Source organism: Trachinotus anak, unplaced genomic scaffold (genome assembly GCF_046630095.1).
Source record: "Trachinotus anak isolate AG129_WGS33_773 ecotype Australia unplaced genomic scaffold, CSIRO_AGI_Tana_v1 ptg000005l, whole genome shotgun sequence".
NCBI classification, from domain to species: domain Eukaryota; kingdom Metazoa; phylum Chordata; class Actinopteri; order Carangiformes; family Carangidae; genus Trachinotus; species Trachinotus anak.
The window spans coordinates 24,867,501-24,886,112 of NW_027273856.1; the positions used below are offsets into that span (position 1 = coordinate 24,867,501).

An 18,612-nucleotide genomic window follows, 5' to 3' on the forward strand; every position below is an offset into this window, starting at 1 on the left:
GTGTGTGTAGATGCCAGATTCAAGCACTTTGGGAATTTGAACAGATGTCTGATAGCCTATAGTACTGAACAAAGGTGTGAGGCGTGTGTGTTTTGGGGATTGATCAACTGATTAAACTGGAAATAATGGAGGTAATAAGAAATCTGGTATTTAAAAAAATAGATAAGACTGAGTGTGTGAGAGAGAGAGAGAGAGAGATTGTGTAGCTGCCTCTGCCAGGTTGATGGGGAGATCCAAATGAGAAGTAATGACAGGAGGAAGAGCAGGGGTCCCTCATCAGTCTCCCATCTTTATTATTACCCTGCCACCTTGAGTCTTAATTACAACGTCAAATTCAAAAGAAGACTTGTTAATTATTCACATCGCCCCGATTTCTCCTTTTCCCTTCTCTTTCTGTCGCCGCTGTCTCTCGTGAACACACTGCTGGTTGTTTTACAAGAGGAGATAATTGCATGCCTTGCCATAGGGCCTAATACTAATGAACATGTGTTTAGATTTTGTGTTTGAATGCAAATGATTTCCTGATCGTGTCATCAGTTTCAGCACAGATTAGAAAGCCACACAATCGAAGCCAGCTGAAATTGCCTCGAATAATTGCTTTTAGTTTCATCTTACAAGAATTAAAGGAATGGTGTTTTCACATAGCTAATGTCATGACTTTTTCTATGCATGTTTTCTCATATGTAACATTGAGGATTACGTCTAAGTTGTGAAGAGGAGAGAAAAAACAAATATTGGCTCAGTTTAGTTAATCACCATTTAGCTGTTCCAAATAAGCTCTTCCTCTGAGGCGCAAGCTTCATCCACTGAGTCTGCACGCGTCCTTCATACGCTGCTTAAAGCATGAACATATGAAAAATTGATGTTGTTTGGGCGGGGGTATCGTGGGGGCTCCCATTCTTCAATGAATGAGCGGAAGGATGTATGGATGTACGACTGAATGGACAGATCGCCCTAATCCTAGAGGTGGCCTAGATATGAAGCCCTCCTTCAGCGGATTGAGTTGTTGACCTGTCTGTCACACTGTGCATGTGCATATGTGCGTATGTGTGTATGTGTGTATGTGTGTATGTGTGTGCGTGTGTGCGTGTGTGCGTGTGTGTGTGTGTTGACACTGTCCTGAGAACAATAGGCTCTTTAATGAGTGATGCTGCTTGGGCTCGCGTCTGCATTAATTATCTTAATACCACTCGCGTGCCAAACAGAAGCTACTGATGTGCTGTCGATCTGGTTTTAAAGTAGAGCTGCGATTAAAGATTACTGCTTTATTGGTTAATTGTATTTGATTAATCAATTAATTGTTTAGTCTACAGAATGTCAAAAAGTAGTGAAGAATGACAAATGAATCACAGTTTCCCGGAGCCCGAGGTGATCATCATGTGGTTTATTTTGTCTGACAAAACGCCCAGAATCGTACAAAGATATAAAAGAACGTAAGAGAAAAGTTGCAGGGACCTGAGCGCAGTAAATATTTGGCTTATTTGCTTTATAAATACCTTCAACAATAATTCACATTGTTATGATGATTAATCGGCTAATTGTTTTGGTACTAGTTTAAAGTGTACTGGACCCCGCTCTGCTTTAGTTTCTGTAATTACTATAGAGTCACTATGTGGTTCTGAGTAAAGGCCAAGTTTAAAGTATGTTTTGATGGTGACATGTTGTCCTCTAAACCATACGTTTTAGTGACAGATATACTTGAACATCGGTCTAAATTGGAGCCTATACATTGACTTCTAAGAGAATTAAGTAAAGAACAAAGAAACCCTGTAAAAGAGCAACACTTCATGACTTCATGGCACCTGCTATGTTGGATCTCTGGTTTAAATATTTCAGTGACCACTTTTGATGAAATCGAGCAACTCTACAGTGTAGCAGGGATGTGTATGGACAAAAACTAATGACAGATTGCCCACACTCAGAGCTTCATAACTCAAGAACTAGAGTGCCCCACTAATGCTGCAAACAGACACTTAACAGCGTACAGTAGATTGTACAGAAACAGTGGATGCTACTAACCAATATACACACAGACAAATCCAAACAGCACTTCAGAGATGAGACAGAAAGATTCAGACGAGCAAGGTCTAGTAGGGAGGAAGGGAGGGAGGAGGGGGGGAATCCTTTTTACCCACAAATTCAAGGATCATTTGCAGTCCCATTCAAGCTCTTGTTGCAGCCCCCTCCCTCTCCTCTTCCCCGCTCCTCTACCATTTGGGCTGAAAAGAAATACGTTCGCAAAAGGAGGAGCTGTCCTGCACTTGTGTGTGTGTGTGTGTGTGTGTGTGTGTTTGATAGATCGTGAGTGGATTGGACAATGGGAGGATTGTATGTGATCTATATTCATGTGGCACAGATTCAGTGGCCATGTGCACACTCAGCAGGCTGGGAATAATCAAACAGAGGAAGACGGGTTGATAGAAAACGTCCAGAAAAAGGGGAAAAAAAGATTTATGTAGAGATTAAAAGCAAAATCCATGTTCATTCTGAGTGTAGACACCTTAAATGGCTTAAAAGTTGGACTAAATGTTTGTTTCCTCCTCATTGATTGTGTTTTACAAACCACAACATGGTGCGAAATGAGATCACACAAGATAAATGTCAGTGTCTAAAGTGCGATGTACTGTGTGTAAAGGTGTTTCCTGTTTGCATCACACTTTGCATGCAGGTGGAAGCTGCACCCCCCTGAGAATACCTTGTGAACGGCTCAACATGTTTTTTTCTTTTCCAAGCTTGTACAAGGTCCTCCTGTAGAGGTGGCTGATAGTTTAATCATATGCATAAATATTCCCCAGATGACTCTGTCGTGGCAGTGAAAGAGGCAGAGCACTGATTACTTTTCCAAGAGCAGAGCAGGGTAGGGAGTAAGGAAAAGAAAGCAAGAGAGAGAATCAACGTTCACAGCAAACCAGCATGAATGTGCCTGTTCCTTCTAATAACGCAGGTTTAAGTTTCAGCTATATTCTGAGTCCCGCCGAGCGATGAAGAAAGAGAGTGGAGAGAGAGAAAGACAGCGAGAGGGAGCGACTGATGATGAGAAATAAAGGGAGAGGCAGCCAGGACTCCTTGGTAACCAAAGCACAGAGGAACAGAGGGGCCGGTCCTACACCCCTCCCGCTGTGTGTGTGTGTGTGTGTCTCTGAGGACTGGACTGCCTGAGGGAGGAGGAGTGGTGGTGGTGGTGATGGGGGGAGTGGTGGACCGTGTGTGTGTTTAGAGAGACAGATAGGAGTAGAGGCTCATTGTCAGCGTAGTAGATGCTCACACGCACTCAGCGTTGAAGTGAGAATGTGAGCGGAGGAGAGGCGACGCCAGCACTCCGTCATCCCGTCTTACTCCCTGGATTTGTCTAGTTTTTTTGTCCCTCATTAGGGCATTTCTTTCTCAAGTGAGAGACACGTACACTCAGCGGGAATAATGGTGTTTATTGGGACCTCGTTGAAATCTGTGATTAAATACTTCAAAAGGAAGGGTAAGGTATTTTCACTTCTGTTCAGTGCTGATCAGTAATGCATGTTTTGAGTATTTTGGACGTAGTTTCCACATTAAAAGTAGAACAAATGAACAGCAGTTAGTTAGAAGTAACAATGAAATAAATTCCCTGTCTTGTTTTGCATTATTTCTGACTGGAATATTATCAGGGATTAAGTGCCCGAATTTCCCAACAGCTTTCCATTTGTTTCAACTCTTTTAGATAACCATTTTCATTGCTTCATTAATACTTTCTGTATCAGAAGTGAACCTATAGCAGCCTTAATGATTTGTAAATTATTTTATTACAACTAATGGTTTCTGTGGGCGTGCTACCTCCTGCGCTGCCTCTGCTGAGCCCAGACACAACTCTCTGTTGAACCCTGTTACCAGGTAACCGCTGGGCCAAGACTTCACAGAGCCGACAACTATTAGCACTAAATAACCTGACAGCATTCGCAAAGGTGGCAGCTGGAGGCACTTAAAATCACTACTACTTTATTTAGGTATAAACGTTTCAGCTAACTTGAGCTCGGTAATAAAGGAAGCCACACTGCGTCTTTGTACCATGAAGATTATGGTTAGGAGGATTTGTTACTACTCCAATGCTATTATTTTATCAGTGGCTGTGTAGTAAGCAAGTGAGGATGTTTGACAAAGATGCAGGTAAAGCTGCTTGTGTAAAATCTAATCTCAGGTGTATTTATAGCCAGTGCGTGTGTGGGTTGAAGTCAAGGCTGAGGTGATATTGTTAATCATCAGCTCAGCGATTTTTCTACTTCTTATCTTGCATCCATCCTGCACATGCCTGCACTTTGCTCCTGAGGTGAGCACATTGGTACTCCACGGCAACCCGGTGTGTTTATTTTGCAGGAGGATGTAGATGCCGAACTGAGCCTTGCTCACTTTCAGTGGGTGCTCTGGAGGTTCTCTGTGGGTCATTTGGTCCATGTCACCAATATGCATCAAAGTTAAAAATGAGGGGGGTATGAGGACATTCTCTACATCTTGCCATATAAAACGGGAGCGGTATAAAACACTGTTAGATTTTAGAGCCTGTGAAGAGGAATATTTCCTCAAATTAACTCTTAATTAGGATGATTTTGCATAATTTTCTTTGTGGGCACCAACTGAGCAATTTTTCCTTTGTATAGGAATAATGTATGTGAAAACTAACCTGTTCCAAGGCCATGCTGACCATTATGAAACACAGAAAGTTGTATTATGCATATTAATGCTCAATATTGATTGGTGAGTGATCGGGGACCCACTTCAGGATTAACACTGACACTGTCAATACAATTCGATCGCTGTTATTAATCTTGACAGCTAATACCTCTGACATGTGTGTGCTTGCGTGCAGACACTTTTTCCAGGGATTACTGTGTGTAGTCCTCCACACTTCAAGCTCTGATGCACCTTGTGGGTTGTTTGTGTCTTTCAGAGTTTTCAGTAGCCTGTTTGCCCTCAGTCTGTGTTTGTTAATGGGCGTAGGGAGAGCTGGGATGTGTCAATGGACAGAGGGATTAGTGGACTTCTGAAAGACTTTCGCGCCACAGTCCAGTGTGTGTGAGACTGGCTGTGTGTGTGTGTGTGTGTGTGTGTGTGTGTGTGTGTGTGTGTGTGTGTGTGTGTGTGTGTGTGTGTGTGTGTGTGTGTGTGTGTGTGTGTGTGTGTGTGTGTGTGTGTGAGAGATGAGGGGCTAGGGGTATTGTGGCACTGAAAGGCCTGATGTGGAGACTGATGCAGAGGGACAATACAGGCTTTGTGTCCATAGTCCCCATGTTCTTGGTCTGCCTATAGCCTGACTGAGGTCTATTCAAGCCCCATAGTCAGAAGTGGAGGGTGGGGGAGGGCTACCTGTGCTGAGTGTGGGTGAGAGAGCAGGAAAATTTAAACTTGTGTTTGAAAGAAATTGAGTATTTATAGTCCGTAAGAGTGTGATCTTAGTCACACACAGCTGCGGTGGCTGAGCCTTGCTCAGAGGTTGTGACATTACATTATTATTATTATTTTGGAGTGGATTCAAACCCGCTACAAACCCACCCTTCACATTTACTGCTACAACTGAACTGTGTGTGAGTGGGTTTTGTGGTAATTGTGTGGCTCTGTGTGTCGGTCTCATGCAGCTCTCCAGTCCAAACTTGTGGTCAGACAAGTTTTGCCTCGTGATGTATTTGATTGATTATTCTAACCAGTGCAGGCACGCTGCAAAACAGCATGTGTAACGACACGGGAAGGCAATCAATACACACAATTCATACACACGCGCTTGTACACATCACATAGAGCAAACCGTGTTGGATGACCTTCGTCAGGTATGTGGTGTGGCTGTCTGTAACTACCTCTCTTTTTGTCGCATTAGCTTCAAATCACATTTGCTTAGAGTACCAGATGGGTAGGGTTGTAAGAGGTTTAGGGCTGAAATGATTAGTCAGTTAATCAATTACTCGATCCACAGAACAATAATCAGAAACAAATGAACTTATCATTTGAGTCATTTTTCAAGCAAAGAATGTGAAGATTTTCTGCCTTTCTCTGTCGTTATTATTATTATAAACTGAATATCTGTGGGTTTTTGACTGTTGGTAACACAAAACAAGACACTGGAACATGTAATATTGGTCTCTGGGAAGTCGGAATGGGCATTTTTTTTTTTTTTTTTACGTTTCACAGATTAATCAAAAAAGATAATATGCAGATTAACTGGTAAAGAAAATGGTTGTTAATTGCAGCCCCTAAGGGTTGATTCAACATAGATGGCTACCATCAGTGACACTGTGTTTCTGCAGCTTGTATTGCTTTAGGTGGTACGCCTCGCCCACATTGTTGTTGTAGCTTCAAGCAAACAAGCTCTGTTTGACCCAGGCTTACTGTGTCCACGTGGTATTTTCAATCTAACACAACTGAGCAAGCAACAAGTTTGAATATAGTAGGAGAGATGAAAAAAGGAGAGAGTAGACATTGGCAGTGGAAGAAAAAACTGAAAAAAAAAATTGTTTGGTAACAGAGTGAGAGGGAACATGAATAAACACAATGACTCCTCTCCTCTGCTGGAGCAGCTATTAACGGCCGCCCATTCCTCAGAAACCTGAACTGACAGACAGTAAACTGTTAGTTGCCAGCAGCAGCAGGACATGGTGCACTGTACTGTCTCTTACAAATCCATCTATAAAACTGTGTTTAACATTGCTGTACACATCAGGTTGCAGACCTCATATGGTCACATGTGAGTAAAGTTGGACTGGTTACTTAAGAGCGTTTAAAAGGGTCAGTGCTGAAGCCCATCAGGAGTTATTTGTATATCAAAGCAGCTACAAACTGTCTCACACTTTGTCCATTGACTAAATTGCAATTGTAGGCCCCCGCCCTATACCTCTACCTCTGAGGCTTTCTCTCCTCCCCCGACACACACACACACAGACACACACTCGCTATGCATCCTAGTATGGCTCATTAGCACCTGTGAAAAAACTCTCAAACCAAAACACCCCCAGCCACTTTTCATGACCCGTCCCCTTCTTCCTGGTTCCTTCTGCCTCTCCTCAGTCAGATGGACATGTTGTTTTGGTCAGGACAGGGACACACAGATAGTGGTCTGCACTAACATTTGGCTGTTTAAATGGAAATAGTACTACATCCACGATCACCAACTTTGGCTTGGATTCGCTCACTTGGTAAGCCTGAACTTTGGATATGTGTAAATGATTTATTACGTTGAAATTGACACCTCAGCTGTTTGTTGCAATGGCTTCCAAATGCCACATGATAATTGAAGCTCAGTTCATCAATCATGCCTGACTGAGAGAAGTGCTCTAGGAAATACAAAAGTTATAAAGTATTACGTAAAGTAGGTTCTTTTCTCTGTTTTGTGGGAATGGTTTCAACTAGTTGTGTATGTTGTGTTCCATGTTGTGTTAGCTGACCTTCAGTGGTGTTGAGGTCAAACATATTGAATCAGTGCTTTACTGTTTGTTGAAAGGTCTCACTCTGGCTTTGTTGGAATAAATTACCTTGCTTTTGTACATTTTCAGTAGTTTGTTTACATTTTGTGAGCTGGGTATCTACTGGTCAGTGGCCCTGTTCAGACCCGGCCTAAAGCTGTGTCTTCCGTGATCCAGCCACTTAAAGTGATTCATTTGTATCAGTCCAGCACTGAATTTTTTCCGCCCCTCCTTTTGCCTTCCCTCTTTTTTCTCTCTCTCTCTCTCTCTGTCTGACGTTGACAATGGACCCATCCGGTATAGTTGGACTGCCTAAAAACGGGAATTATGTACTTCTTTATCTGCATATAGAGCGGGGAGATGAGATCCGATCACAAGCGGTCACAAGAGACACATGTGGAGACACATTTTAATGCCTGGTGTGAACCGACGTGCTTAGAGCTGTCCACCTGGGATCAGATCAGCCAAGAAGCATGTTAGTGCTTGGTCTGAACAGTTTCCCTCCATGTAGTTCCAATAAGTCTATCGCTCGCCCTCTGAGGTGTGTGTCCTTCTAGCTGTGGGATGTCTCAGATAAGTGTCATGTTGCTGGTGTGAAGACTGACACCTCGCTGTCCTTCCCCTTCCTCTTCTTCTACAAATATAAACAAAACCCTCTCGGGTGGCCAGTTGTACTTGGAGAGAAAATTTTCTGATCCATAATTCAAAGGCCTGATCTTAGAATTGGTGGACTGATGCAAAAAGTTAACAAACCTTCAAATGACAGACACCCAATAGATTACAACTGTGGCCTGAGTTTGACAACAACAGTGTTCTGCAGAAGAACAGTGATGAAGAAAAATGCCCTTTGGGAGATCCACTATGCTCAATAAAATTTAAAAGATAATGTGAGATAAACTAATTTCCATAACCTGCTCTGTGTGTCTCTGCAGCGGTGTCTAACTTGGATGAGGAGAGCAAGTGGACAGTTCACTACACAGCTCCGTGGCACCAGCAGGAGAACGTCTTCCTACCAGGCAGCAGGCCGCCCTGCGTAGAAGACCTCCACCGTCAGGCCAAAGTCAACCTCAAGACTGCCCTGCGAGGTAAGGATCATTCAAAATGGCCCACTGATCAAACTCAGACAGGAGCCAGCATGAACACAGACAACATCAGGGTTTGAGGAATCATTTGGAAGATGCTGGGAGAAGGTGTTTACTGTGTATTTGCATTGTTACAGGTTCATGTTTTGAAAGATTTGATGAATATTAACAACATGAGGAGTGAAACTCTTAGCTATAGCCTACAGTCCACAGCTTGAGAAATGATTAGCCACTTTGTGCATATTGGCTATTCTACAGAAAAATGTAGTCATCCATAAAAAATCTTAACGTACCAGTAACAAATAGTGTTTTGAATTTTTTTGTTATGGTTTCACACTCTTCTGAAAGAAAGAGGGTCAGTATATAGTTTGGTAACTGTTGGGTATGTTCAGAGAATCCATTACTATTGTACAGCATTTGGCTATGGTTAATGTATTACATCTTCCAGAATGAACATAAAACCTAAAAAAACTAGCAACATTAGAAAAGCTAAAAAAGGTTGTTTAATAGGCCTGACAATATATTTTCAGTTAATCTTCAGATTGTTTTCTTGATTGATGGATTCATTGCTTGGTTTAGAAAATATCAGAAAGTTGGGAAAAATGTCGCTTACAATTTCCCAGAATGCAAATGTAATTTGACAAATGCTCGACCTTCAGCCAAATCAACCAAAATGTACACACTTAGAAATAGCACTTGTGTAAATGTTGATATGGCATCAATGTGAGAACCCCAGCATAGTGAGTTTGTTCACAGCTGTAAAAATGTCTAAATGTGTAATTTGTGTTTAGCCAACAACACAACAGTGCGAGATCCTCTGCCTCCTGTTTGTCCAGTACAATTAGACAAGAACAGGCACACCCTTGTTGTCAAGCAAACACAGGGAGTCAAGTCACAACAGAGTGACGACTTTCTAATAATCTCACAACTTTCCCAGAACAGGAAGTGGGAAAACCAGTAAATACTGGCATCTGTTGTCACCCAGAGTGCCTGGGAAAGTTGTGTTTTCCACCCATTTCTCAGATAAAGATTTTGGAAGTCGGTGTGAGAAAAGCCTACAAGTGTGTATATGGGCGTGTGTGTGTGCATACATGGGTGGTGTGTTACACTAAAAGGCTTGTTGTGTACATGCTGAGTTGGCCTTGTGTGTCAGCAGATAAAAAAAGACACAGAGATAAAGAGAAAGAAAGATAAATGGGGAGGAGGCGGATGTAACCTGATGCTTACAGTGTGTGTAACCATACTCACCTGCTCTAGCACACACACACACACACACACACACACACACACACACACACACACACACACACACACACACACATATACACACAAAACACACACACACACACATAGGTTTTCTTTGTCCTTTTCATTGTTTGGCCCCTGTGCTGTTGCTGTTGCACATTACTTCCTGCAATATTGATGTTGCTAGGTACGCAAACACCACCTGGGAGGTAGGATTAATGCAGCCCCTCCTTCATCTTGTCACCATCCGAGCATCCTATCATCACCACCCAGCCCCAGGGGTCCTAACTGAAAGCCAACAGGTGTACAGTGGGAGCACCTGTGCTGTCCATTTGAGTCTTGGTGTGTTTTTTGGCTCTTAGATTCCTCTTCTACTCCCGGGAAGTTGAGAGTGGTGGTCAGACACCTAGTTAGAGCCCTGCCTTAGGGAAATAAGTTCAGTCCTTTCATAGTAATTATTGAACACTATATCCAAATACAGTGATGCAACTATCTCTGTAGCAATTAAAGGTCCATAATTTACATATTATTATAACTATGTACAGTGTGTGAACCATGTGCAGCTTCTGTAACAAGTTATTCAATTCAGTGCCACCAGCATGACCATAGCAAGGTACACGAGTCGGCTCTCTGTTCCGCAAAGCAGAATAATCAATAACCAATCAGAGGGCAACGTGCATCCTCTCTGTTCCTTTCACACACTCACATGGGTTTAAGCTTGTGTTCAGCGTCGTGTCTGTGCGTTACAGAGAACGTGGCAGCAGGTCGAAATACATCAGAGAAGTTACGTAACAGTTGTGCGATTATTGTCAATATTATCCCGAGAAATGTGAATAGTTGAATCAATGATGTCACTCGGTGATCGCTTATTTGTTTGACACTGTTTTAATTTACATTGGAATAAGGCTGTGATTAAAAGACATATTTTTATCACTGCCCTCTGCATCCAAAACCCTCTTGTGAGGTGAGCCACAGAATCAAAGCCAGTTACCCACTAGTATAATCCCATAATCATCATCATCAGGTTCATATGTAGCACTGACACTTATGTTGACTAAGTTAAAGAAAAGTTGCACAAGAAATGCACATTTCGGTGCCCATTTGGTACCACAAATAGGCACCATGCTGCCCAAGGCCAGTTAGTAATAGCAAATTTGATTTGTAAGCTATTGTTAAATATAGATACATATACCCTGTTCATATCATTATATTACTTTTGTGCACAATGTCCTTCATTCTTTCTGCAGGTCTTCTCTGGTGTCACCTACCCCTCCCTTCAGTTCTGCCTAGCAACAAGCAGCTTTCAGCTCATCAGAGCTTATTTATTGTATCAACCGTCCCCAATCATGCAACACCAATCAGCTCCACTCCCCGTCATCATGCTCATTATCATCATGCTTTCTAAATCCCTTCTTCCACACCGCTGCCACATCAGCTTGTTGTTACAGTAGCTATGTTTGCCAACCCCATTAGGATCCATTAACTGACAGTATTATACATGCACCGTGTCGCTCCGTAGAGATGGGCTGTAATTAGTTATGGAGATAAATGGCACATAAAAGGGATCAAAAGCAGCATCTTTGAGGTCCCAGGCTAAAACTGTTGTGCATGTGCTTTGGTGCACATGTGTAATTCACCAAAAGGAGTTTTGATTGTGCATCACACACTGAATAAATCCCCAAGATGCAAGATGAAAGACTGGCCAGGAGGGTTTTTTTTTACATTTGTATGAATGATATGCAGGAAAACACACAAAAAGAATCCTGCGTGTTTGTAGGTTGATGCTGTAGGCGAGAAGGACACATTCAGACTTTTTAAAGATCTGCTTCATTTAAACAGACCAGCGTAGGGTTTCCTCACAGTTTGGTAGATTTCTTTGTCCTAGAGGCTTCGTGCAGCAGAGGATTCTCTACTGTGTGTTTAAGTTGAGGCTTTAGAAGTAATACTACTTGACAATAATTAGCTATTAAAATACCAGACAAAGGATGCAGTATTACATGTATCAGCGGACAGTCAAAGAGAGAGATGATGTGCTAAATGCTCCCAGAGAGAGAGGGGGGGGATGGAGGAGAGGGGGACAGTTCTGCCATCTGTGTGTGACAGACTGAAACTGATACCCCCTCCTTTGGTTGCACACACACATCCATTTATAAACTCTCTTCTTATCTCACACACACACACATACACACTCACACGCATACATCACAACCACATCACAGCAGGTGGTGACGAGAGGAGGTGTGAGCAGCGCTTGGCAGCATCCAACAGGGACTGCACTCATGTGACTGACACACGCACACACACACACACACACACACACACACACACACACGCACAGACATACAAAACCAGTGGTATACTGTGTAGAGTGTTACACAGCTATGTCTTATAAATATTTCACAAATCATTTGTATAATAGTGTTATTGGCTGATTTATTCTGAATACTTTATGCACAAATTAGCCTGTGTGTGCATTCTGCATGGTTTATTCCTTGACATCAGTATAATGAGTGTTTATATTGTTTAAATAGTCAAAGTTGAATGATTAGTGAAGTTCTGATAATATGTTTGTTTCTGCAAACAGTAAAAGTTGTTCTGTATCACAATCTACAAAAGCTGTGTTCTCAGATGGCGTGTCTCATGACAAAATCTTATCAAATAGAGATTTGTGATCATCTACCTAATAAATCCAGTTTGAGCCAAAGATTATCACAAATTCTATCAAAGTCTCTATTGCTTATAACATGTCGTTCTCTGTCTCCAGAATGTGACAAGTTGAGGAAAGATGGTTTCCGGAGCTCCCAGTACTACTCCCAGGGTCCCACGTTTTCTGACCCGATTCAGTCCACCAGTAGCCTGCAGGATGACGAGGATGATGAACATGACAAGAAGGTATCCATATGCACAGCACGTGTACAAAGTAAATACATATACATACTTAAGATAAACCCACAACTGTTAAGATAAAACACTGGCAGTGCACGCATGGCCCAGTGCTGATTCAGCAGTACGGCAGCTCAACTCCGGTGATTTAAACAGTATCAGTCTGCCCTCTAGTGGCTGTGAGTGGAAATATACATTTTATTTTGAACCTCAATCTCTTCCCAGCTTCTTTTCATCTTAAGCTTGATCTCTTCTCTCACTTTTACTTCATGATTTGTAAAATAACATCAGCAACAAAGAGTTGATGGATGGAGAGGCAGCGAAAGAGGCAGGGATGAAAAAGAAGAAGAAGTCACTGATAAATAATAACAAGAAAATTAATCAGACAAAAACTACTATTACTGTAAAATTATTTATTGCTCTTTTGTTTGGCAGACCATCAGTGTGAAGCCAGATTTGCCTCCTCTTCTCTCCTTTATCCTCTCCCCATTTTTATTTCTCACACACAAACACTAAAGAGAAGATATTTGAGGTCCTGAAAGGGCCAGCGGGTCTTTCGCTGTTATTATCAGGGCCCCCTTTGTCCCCCGGAGCCCCTCGATGCTAGTGCCTCATTTCGTGCCTGCCCCAACCTGTGACCTCTGTAACATGTTGTCTTTCTAAACTGTCGACTCCCATCTCTTGTTACCCGTGTTTGTACTTTCTGCACACTGACCCCCCCCCCAACACCAGCCAATCCCCTTCCTCTCTGCCTTCCTTCCCCCTTCGTCCCTTCCTCACACCGAGGATTTCCCACCAGTTGCCCCCCTTCCCCTCCTTTCCCCCCATCACTTCCTGTTGTCCTGAGGCCAGTGAGCCTAACTTTGCCTGACAGCAGGAAAAACAGGGCTCCTGGATGAGCCACAATGCTGCAAAATAACAAGCCATGTTGCCACCACACTGTGTATCACTGAGGGCCTTTCACAAAAACCTCCTCTCTCCTCCCCCCAATGTTGCCTCCCACTTATTTACCCATTTATCCATGCATGGTCTGTATGAAAGCCAGTCTGATGGTTTGGATTGCCAGGGTAAACAGTAGTAGAAACAGGGACTGATTGCTGGCATTTTAGATTTTGGAGATGTTGGAAAACTCTGACACAACAAAATCACACTGAAGATTTCCCACCAGTTTTTTTTTTTTTTTTACATGGTGGAAAAGCTGAAGTCGTTACAGATGCAAACAGACAAATCTCAGGCGATGTAGTGAAAGGGACGACTGATGGTTTTGCTCCTGAAACTGATCTTTAACCAGAAACATTCCTGGATCACAGTGGCTCTGAACTCAGACTGGTGTGTACACACATTCAAGAATTTACGTCATTTAATAATTTAAGATCGGATGCAACTTGGCATTGACTTCAGGAAATAAAAAAAAAAAAAATTTTGTCATTTTTTTCAGGCATTAATCTGAGATTTTGCTGTTGACTTGACAGCTCATTTTCAAGCCTGGACGCTGCAATAAAACATTGTTTTCTGTTTCTTCTCTGCAGTAAATTCTACTCCACGATCGAGACCTATTCTGACAGTTTAATGCATGAGTGATTCTCTCTCTTTTTCCTCTTCTTCTTTTTTTTAATCCTGCCATCTCCAACAGCGCTGTGGGTTCACTCAGATCGGTTTGTGTGTGTTAAAGTGTGTATATATGTGTGTGTGTCCATTTACGTTTGATTGATCGTGAAATATGTTTACAGCCCCACAAGCTAAAGGTCACAGCAGCATATTTAAGTCTGTTTATGTGCCAATATATCCTGAACAATTTGTTAGTTATGATATTGGACAGTTAAGTTCTATAATATTCTATTCCCACTCACCGTTTCTTATATTCTTTTGGCATTTTATGTTAACATTTATCTTTATCCATCAGTTCTGTGCTCTTATTCAATAAGACTAAATCTTTGTTTTCCATTGTCTTTCGTTATCCATCATGTTTCATCTCTCTCACCTCTGTCACTCTCTCTTTTGTCTCGTCTCTCTTTTGTCCTTTCTGCATTTCCCTCTGTCCCTCTTCCCATGTCATCTAAATTACCTGTCACTTTTCTTCTCATTTTCATTTCTTGTTTCTATTATCTCCCCTCTCCCTTCTTTCTCTCTTCCTCTCTGTCTCCTCTTCCCTTTTCTCTCCCTTCTCCCTTCTCCTTACTTCATGTTTTACGTCTCATTAACCCTTTCTCCCTTTCTCCCTCTCTCTCATCCAGTCCACAGCTTCGTCAGCGGAGGACGACAAATCTCAGCTCTCCATGAGGCCCCAGACCCCGCAGGAAGGGGGGGGAGAAGGGGAGGTGTTTGAGGTTGATGGACAGGTGATATGGAACAAGGCCACACCCCTTCCCACACCAGAGGAGAAGATGAGGCAGGTGGCCAAGGCTGTGCCTACAGACATAGTCGCCATCAACGTCACAGGTACGACACCCCTCCTGACAACTGCGCTCATTCAGCCATGTAGTCCATATCTCAGCCTCTAGTGAGTAGCGACCCGTCCCCATCAGTGTCCTGGTCCTCTAGTTCCATATCGAATAGAAACATCAAACTACATTGAGTTTGATCTGGCCTCATCCATCCATGGTGTCTTTTCTATAACATTAACCTCTCACTCTCTCGCCATCATTCACACCTTTTCTTCTGTTTGTCTTAAGGGAATTTTCTGACAATTTGATTACCTGTCTCACCAAGCATTAGATGATCATGTTTAATGAGGAGATGCCAAAAAAGGGGGCACAGTGTGCAAATCCAGCCACAGATTGGTACAGGGCCAGGAGATAACACAGCCTAACAAAGAAAAAGTAGATTTTGTACAAACATTGGAATTTGCAAGCTTCCAAAAGTTTTCCGTATGCAATGTTTCAACCGACAAAATCTTCGTCAGGCAAAACCCGACACGTCGCGGAAGTGAACCTTTTGGGAGCTTGCAAATTTCAGTGTGTGGACAACCTCACCGTTTTTTAATATAAAGAAAGCTCCAAGGTCTGATCAGCTTAGCTTAGCACAAAGAGTGGAGAGTTAGCTTCCAACAGAAATAAAAATGTGCTTTCTAATAATTGTAAAACTGTCTTATGCACATCTTGTATCTTGATTATATTGATTGTCCCTTCTCACTCTTAGTAAGGAGGCAAAAAAAGAGAGTGATGCAAACAAAATTATCAGATGGTTCCTTTAATCAACTCTCTGTGGCTGAGTGGATATAGACTAATCAATTACTGTGCCCAGTCATCCACAGAGGAAAAAAACTGTGTCAGTCATGGGTGTCTGCCTTCTCTCCTGTATCTCTCTGTATTTTCTCCATCTTTCACCTTCCTTTATGCGCATGTGAGCGTGTGTTTGTGTGTGAAAATTGTGTGACAGCTCATCTAAGGGTCAAGGCTTTACGTCAGATCACAGGGCGTTTGACAGATGAACTCTCACACACAGCAAAACGTCCAAGGCTATTCCCATGTTAGCATATCTTTCACATACATGCATATATTTGTATATATTACATCTCATTCATGTAGCTATATTGTTTGTTATATTACATAGGAGCTTGTATTATGGTTCACTAATAAGGTATATATTCACACATCGTTTGAGGAACAGGTGTAAAATGGTGCAAAGATGCAAAAAAATGTCGGTTCAGTATCAACATCTAAATTTTGCTGGTGTCAAGACCAATATAACGGTGATCCCACCATCCCTTAGGCGGTAATGAGAGCTTAATGTGGTCCCACTCCACGTAAATCACTGTTGACTTCATCTGCTGTCACTTTAGATTACTGAGAAAGAGAGAGTAAAACAGACACAGAGAGGGACCAGGGACTTTTCTGTCACTTTGAGGGGAAATTTGATAGACACTATCTGCCCTCGTATCAGTTTCTATTTCCCTAACGCCTGCAGGCCGTCCCCAGCAAGCCAGATAGCAGAAAGAAGAGCAGTTCATAGTGAGATATTGCTCTACCTTCAGGGAAACTGGACAGAGAGAGAAGGATATTGAGAGGAATGAAAGATTGAAGAAAGACTGCGTGTGTGTGTTTGTGGGTGTGTTTATGTGTGTGTGCGTGTGCGTGTGCGTGTGTGCTTGCTTCATCTCAAATCTTTCCTGTGCATGTGTTTTTGTGATAATAGCATGTATCTCTACATCTGTATCTTACATGTGTTCAGGGTTGGCATCTGAACCATCAGTTTTCTTTACAAGCCTCAGTCAGCACTAAACGTTTCACAGCCATTTTCTGTTCTAAATCTTATGACTTGGTCAGTGAAAGAGTGGAAACGGCTGGTGAATTGTTTTTAGGCACTTTGGCTGGTGGATGAAAACATTTGAGGGTCAGTTCACCCACATAAGAACACTTACCTCTCATAGTAGCTCAGACTTGTGTCTCAAAACCCTGGGCAAATAAAATCAAAACTATCTCCACGTCTAGATACAACTAGATGGAGGTGAGAAAATACTTCTTGTTATTTGGTTGAACTGACCCTTTAGGTTTCCTGCCCTGTTGACGTTGCATGTTCAACTCCAAAAAAAAAAAAAAACCCTCTGTCTGCATGTTGTTGAGTTTATTCCTTCCAACTAACCGACTGCTGTTTGCCTGTGTGTCCGCCTGCCTTGCTCTCGCCCTCCCGGCTACCAGGGGCAGTGTTTGACCGACAGGCGAGCATCCGGCGCTCCCTCATTAACACTGACACCGTGTCCCGCCGGCCCAAGAAGGTCAAACGCAGAAAGACAATATCAGGGCTGCCTGACAACATCAACTGGGAGATAGGTATGGATCACTGTGGGGCTATATGTTGCCCTCTACTGTCCATAGACCTGTTCCAACACTCTGGACGAGTGTCCCTCCTTCTTTCATTACTTCCTGTAACCCATATCTCTATGGATTCATGTTTTCATCAACATAACTAAATACAGCCTGGACAATACTCATCCCACCAGTATTGTTCTGAGTATGTCATACTGAGAAGGAGAGAATGACACATGCGAGTCCACAGTGTTGGATCGAGGCCCTGCAGCTGTTCAGTCTTTCCCTGTTTCAGCTACACACACCACCGTGTCCTCATTTGCTCTCCTCCACCCTCTATTGCTGTTCCCAAAGCCAGGAACCAGTTATGAAATCCTTTTCAGTTGTTTTGTGGTATTAATATTGCCCCTTTTCCTCGAGAAACTTTGGCCATATTATAATCTCCTTTTAGACTTTGCCTGTTGGAAAATCATGTCACATAAGAGAAGTTAAGTACAGGGTTTGCCATACTTAAATACGTATTGTGCCATAATCCCTTGGGATCAACTTTGTGCTGCCTCATTTCTACGAATCGTGTGTGTTAATTGTGTGTCTATGCCTTCCTTAATCCTGGGGCCATATTGATAATCTTAGCATGCGTCCCATTTGTGTCTTACCAACATGTACTGATTTTGAAACTATGGGCCCCTGATCATGGACACCTGAAAGCCTCCCCCCGCCCCCCCGCCCAAACTTCCTCTTTTGCCTCTGTCATTTTCAGAACATACGATCCTCAAACCCACTGAGCAGATGAGGGTTAAATAGCAAACATGAAGGTTCAGAGGTCCATAACCCTTAGTCATCTGAGCTGAGTAACACTAAGTAAACACTAAGCTCACTAAGCTGACACCGTGCTGTGCTGACTGCACCTCATGGCTGATGTTTACTTACACGTCTCTGAGCTGTAGGGTGACGGCAGTATTTAAGGAGAACGCCGTTTCCCTGCGCGATAAGATTACCTGATAGGAAAAGAGCTTGTCTGGTTAGTGCCCAGCTGACGACAGCGTCTGAATGTCATGATTACTGGGCCGGGGTAATTGTCCCAGTGCTTCATCCCTCCCTCTCTCTGCTCTAGAGCTGCCTGCGAAGTAGACCTGCAGCTTAATCTATCGCAGCAGCAGCAGCAGGAGCCAAGCTGTCACTCCAGCTTTTAGCAAAGGAGAGTAAATGTGTGGTTTAGAGAGAGCGAGAGACAAGGAAGGA

At 42.7% G+C, this 18,612-nt stretch overlaps 1 protein-coding gene across 12 annotated transcripts in view; it reads left to right on the forward strand.

The window, feature by feature from the left end:
- nhsl1b (NHS-like 1b) overlaps positions 1-18,612 on the forward strand; it is a 102,930-nt gene that overhangs the window by 73,523 nt on the left and 10,795 nt on the right. For 6 of the 12 annotated variants that reach the window (XM_071479241.1, XM_071479240.1, XM_071479242.1 and 3 more), the window contains exons 2-5: positions 8,348-8,500; positions 12,507-12,634; positions 14,860-15,064; positions 17,263-17,394. In XM_071479241.1, coding sequence (XP_071335342.1) covers positions 8,348-8,500; positions 12,507-12,634; positions 14,860-15,064; positions 17,263-17,394 — 618 coding nt within the window. Of the gene's footprint in view, positions 1-3,238; positions 3,473-7,000; positions 7,149-8,347; positions 8,501-12,506; positions 12,635-14,859; positions 15,065-17,262; positions 17,395-18,612 lie in introns of those variants that run through there. The other 6 variants (XM_071479244.1, XM_071479245.1, XM_071479252.1 and 3 more) reach the window with 4 other exon arrangements.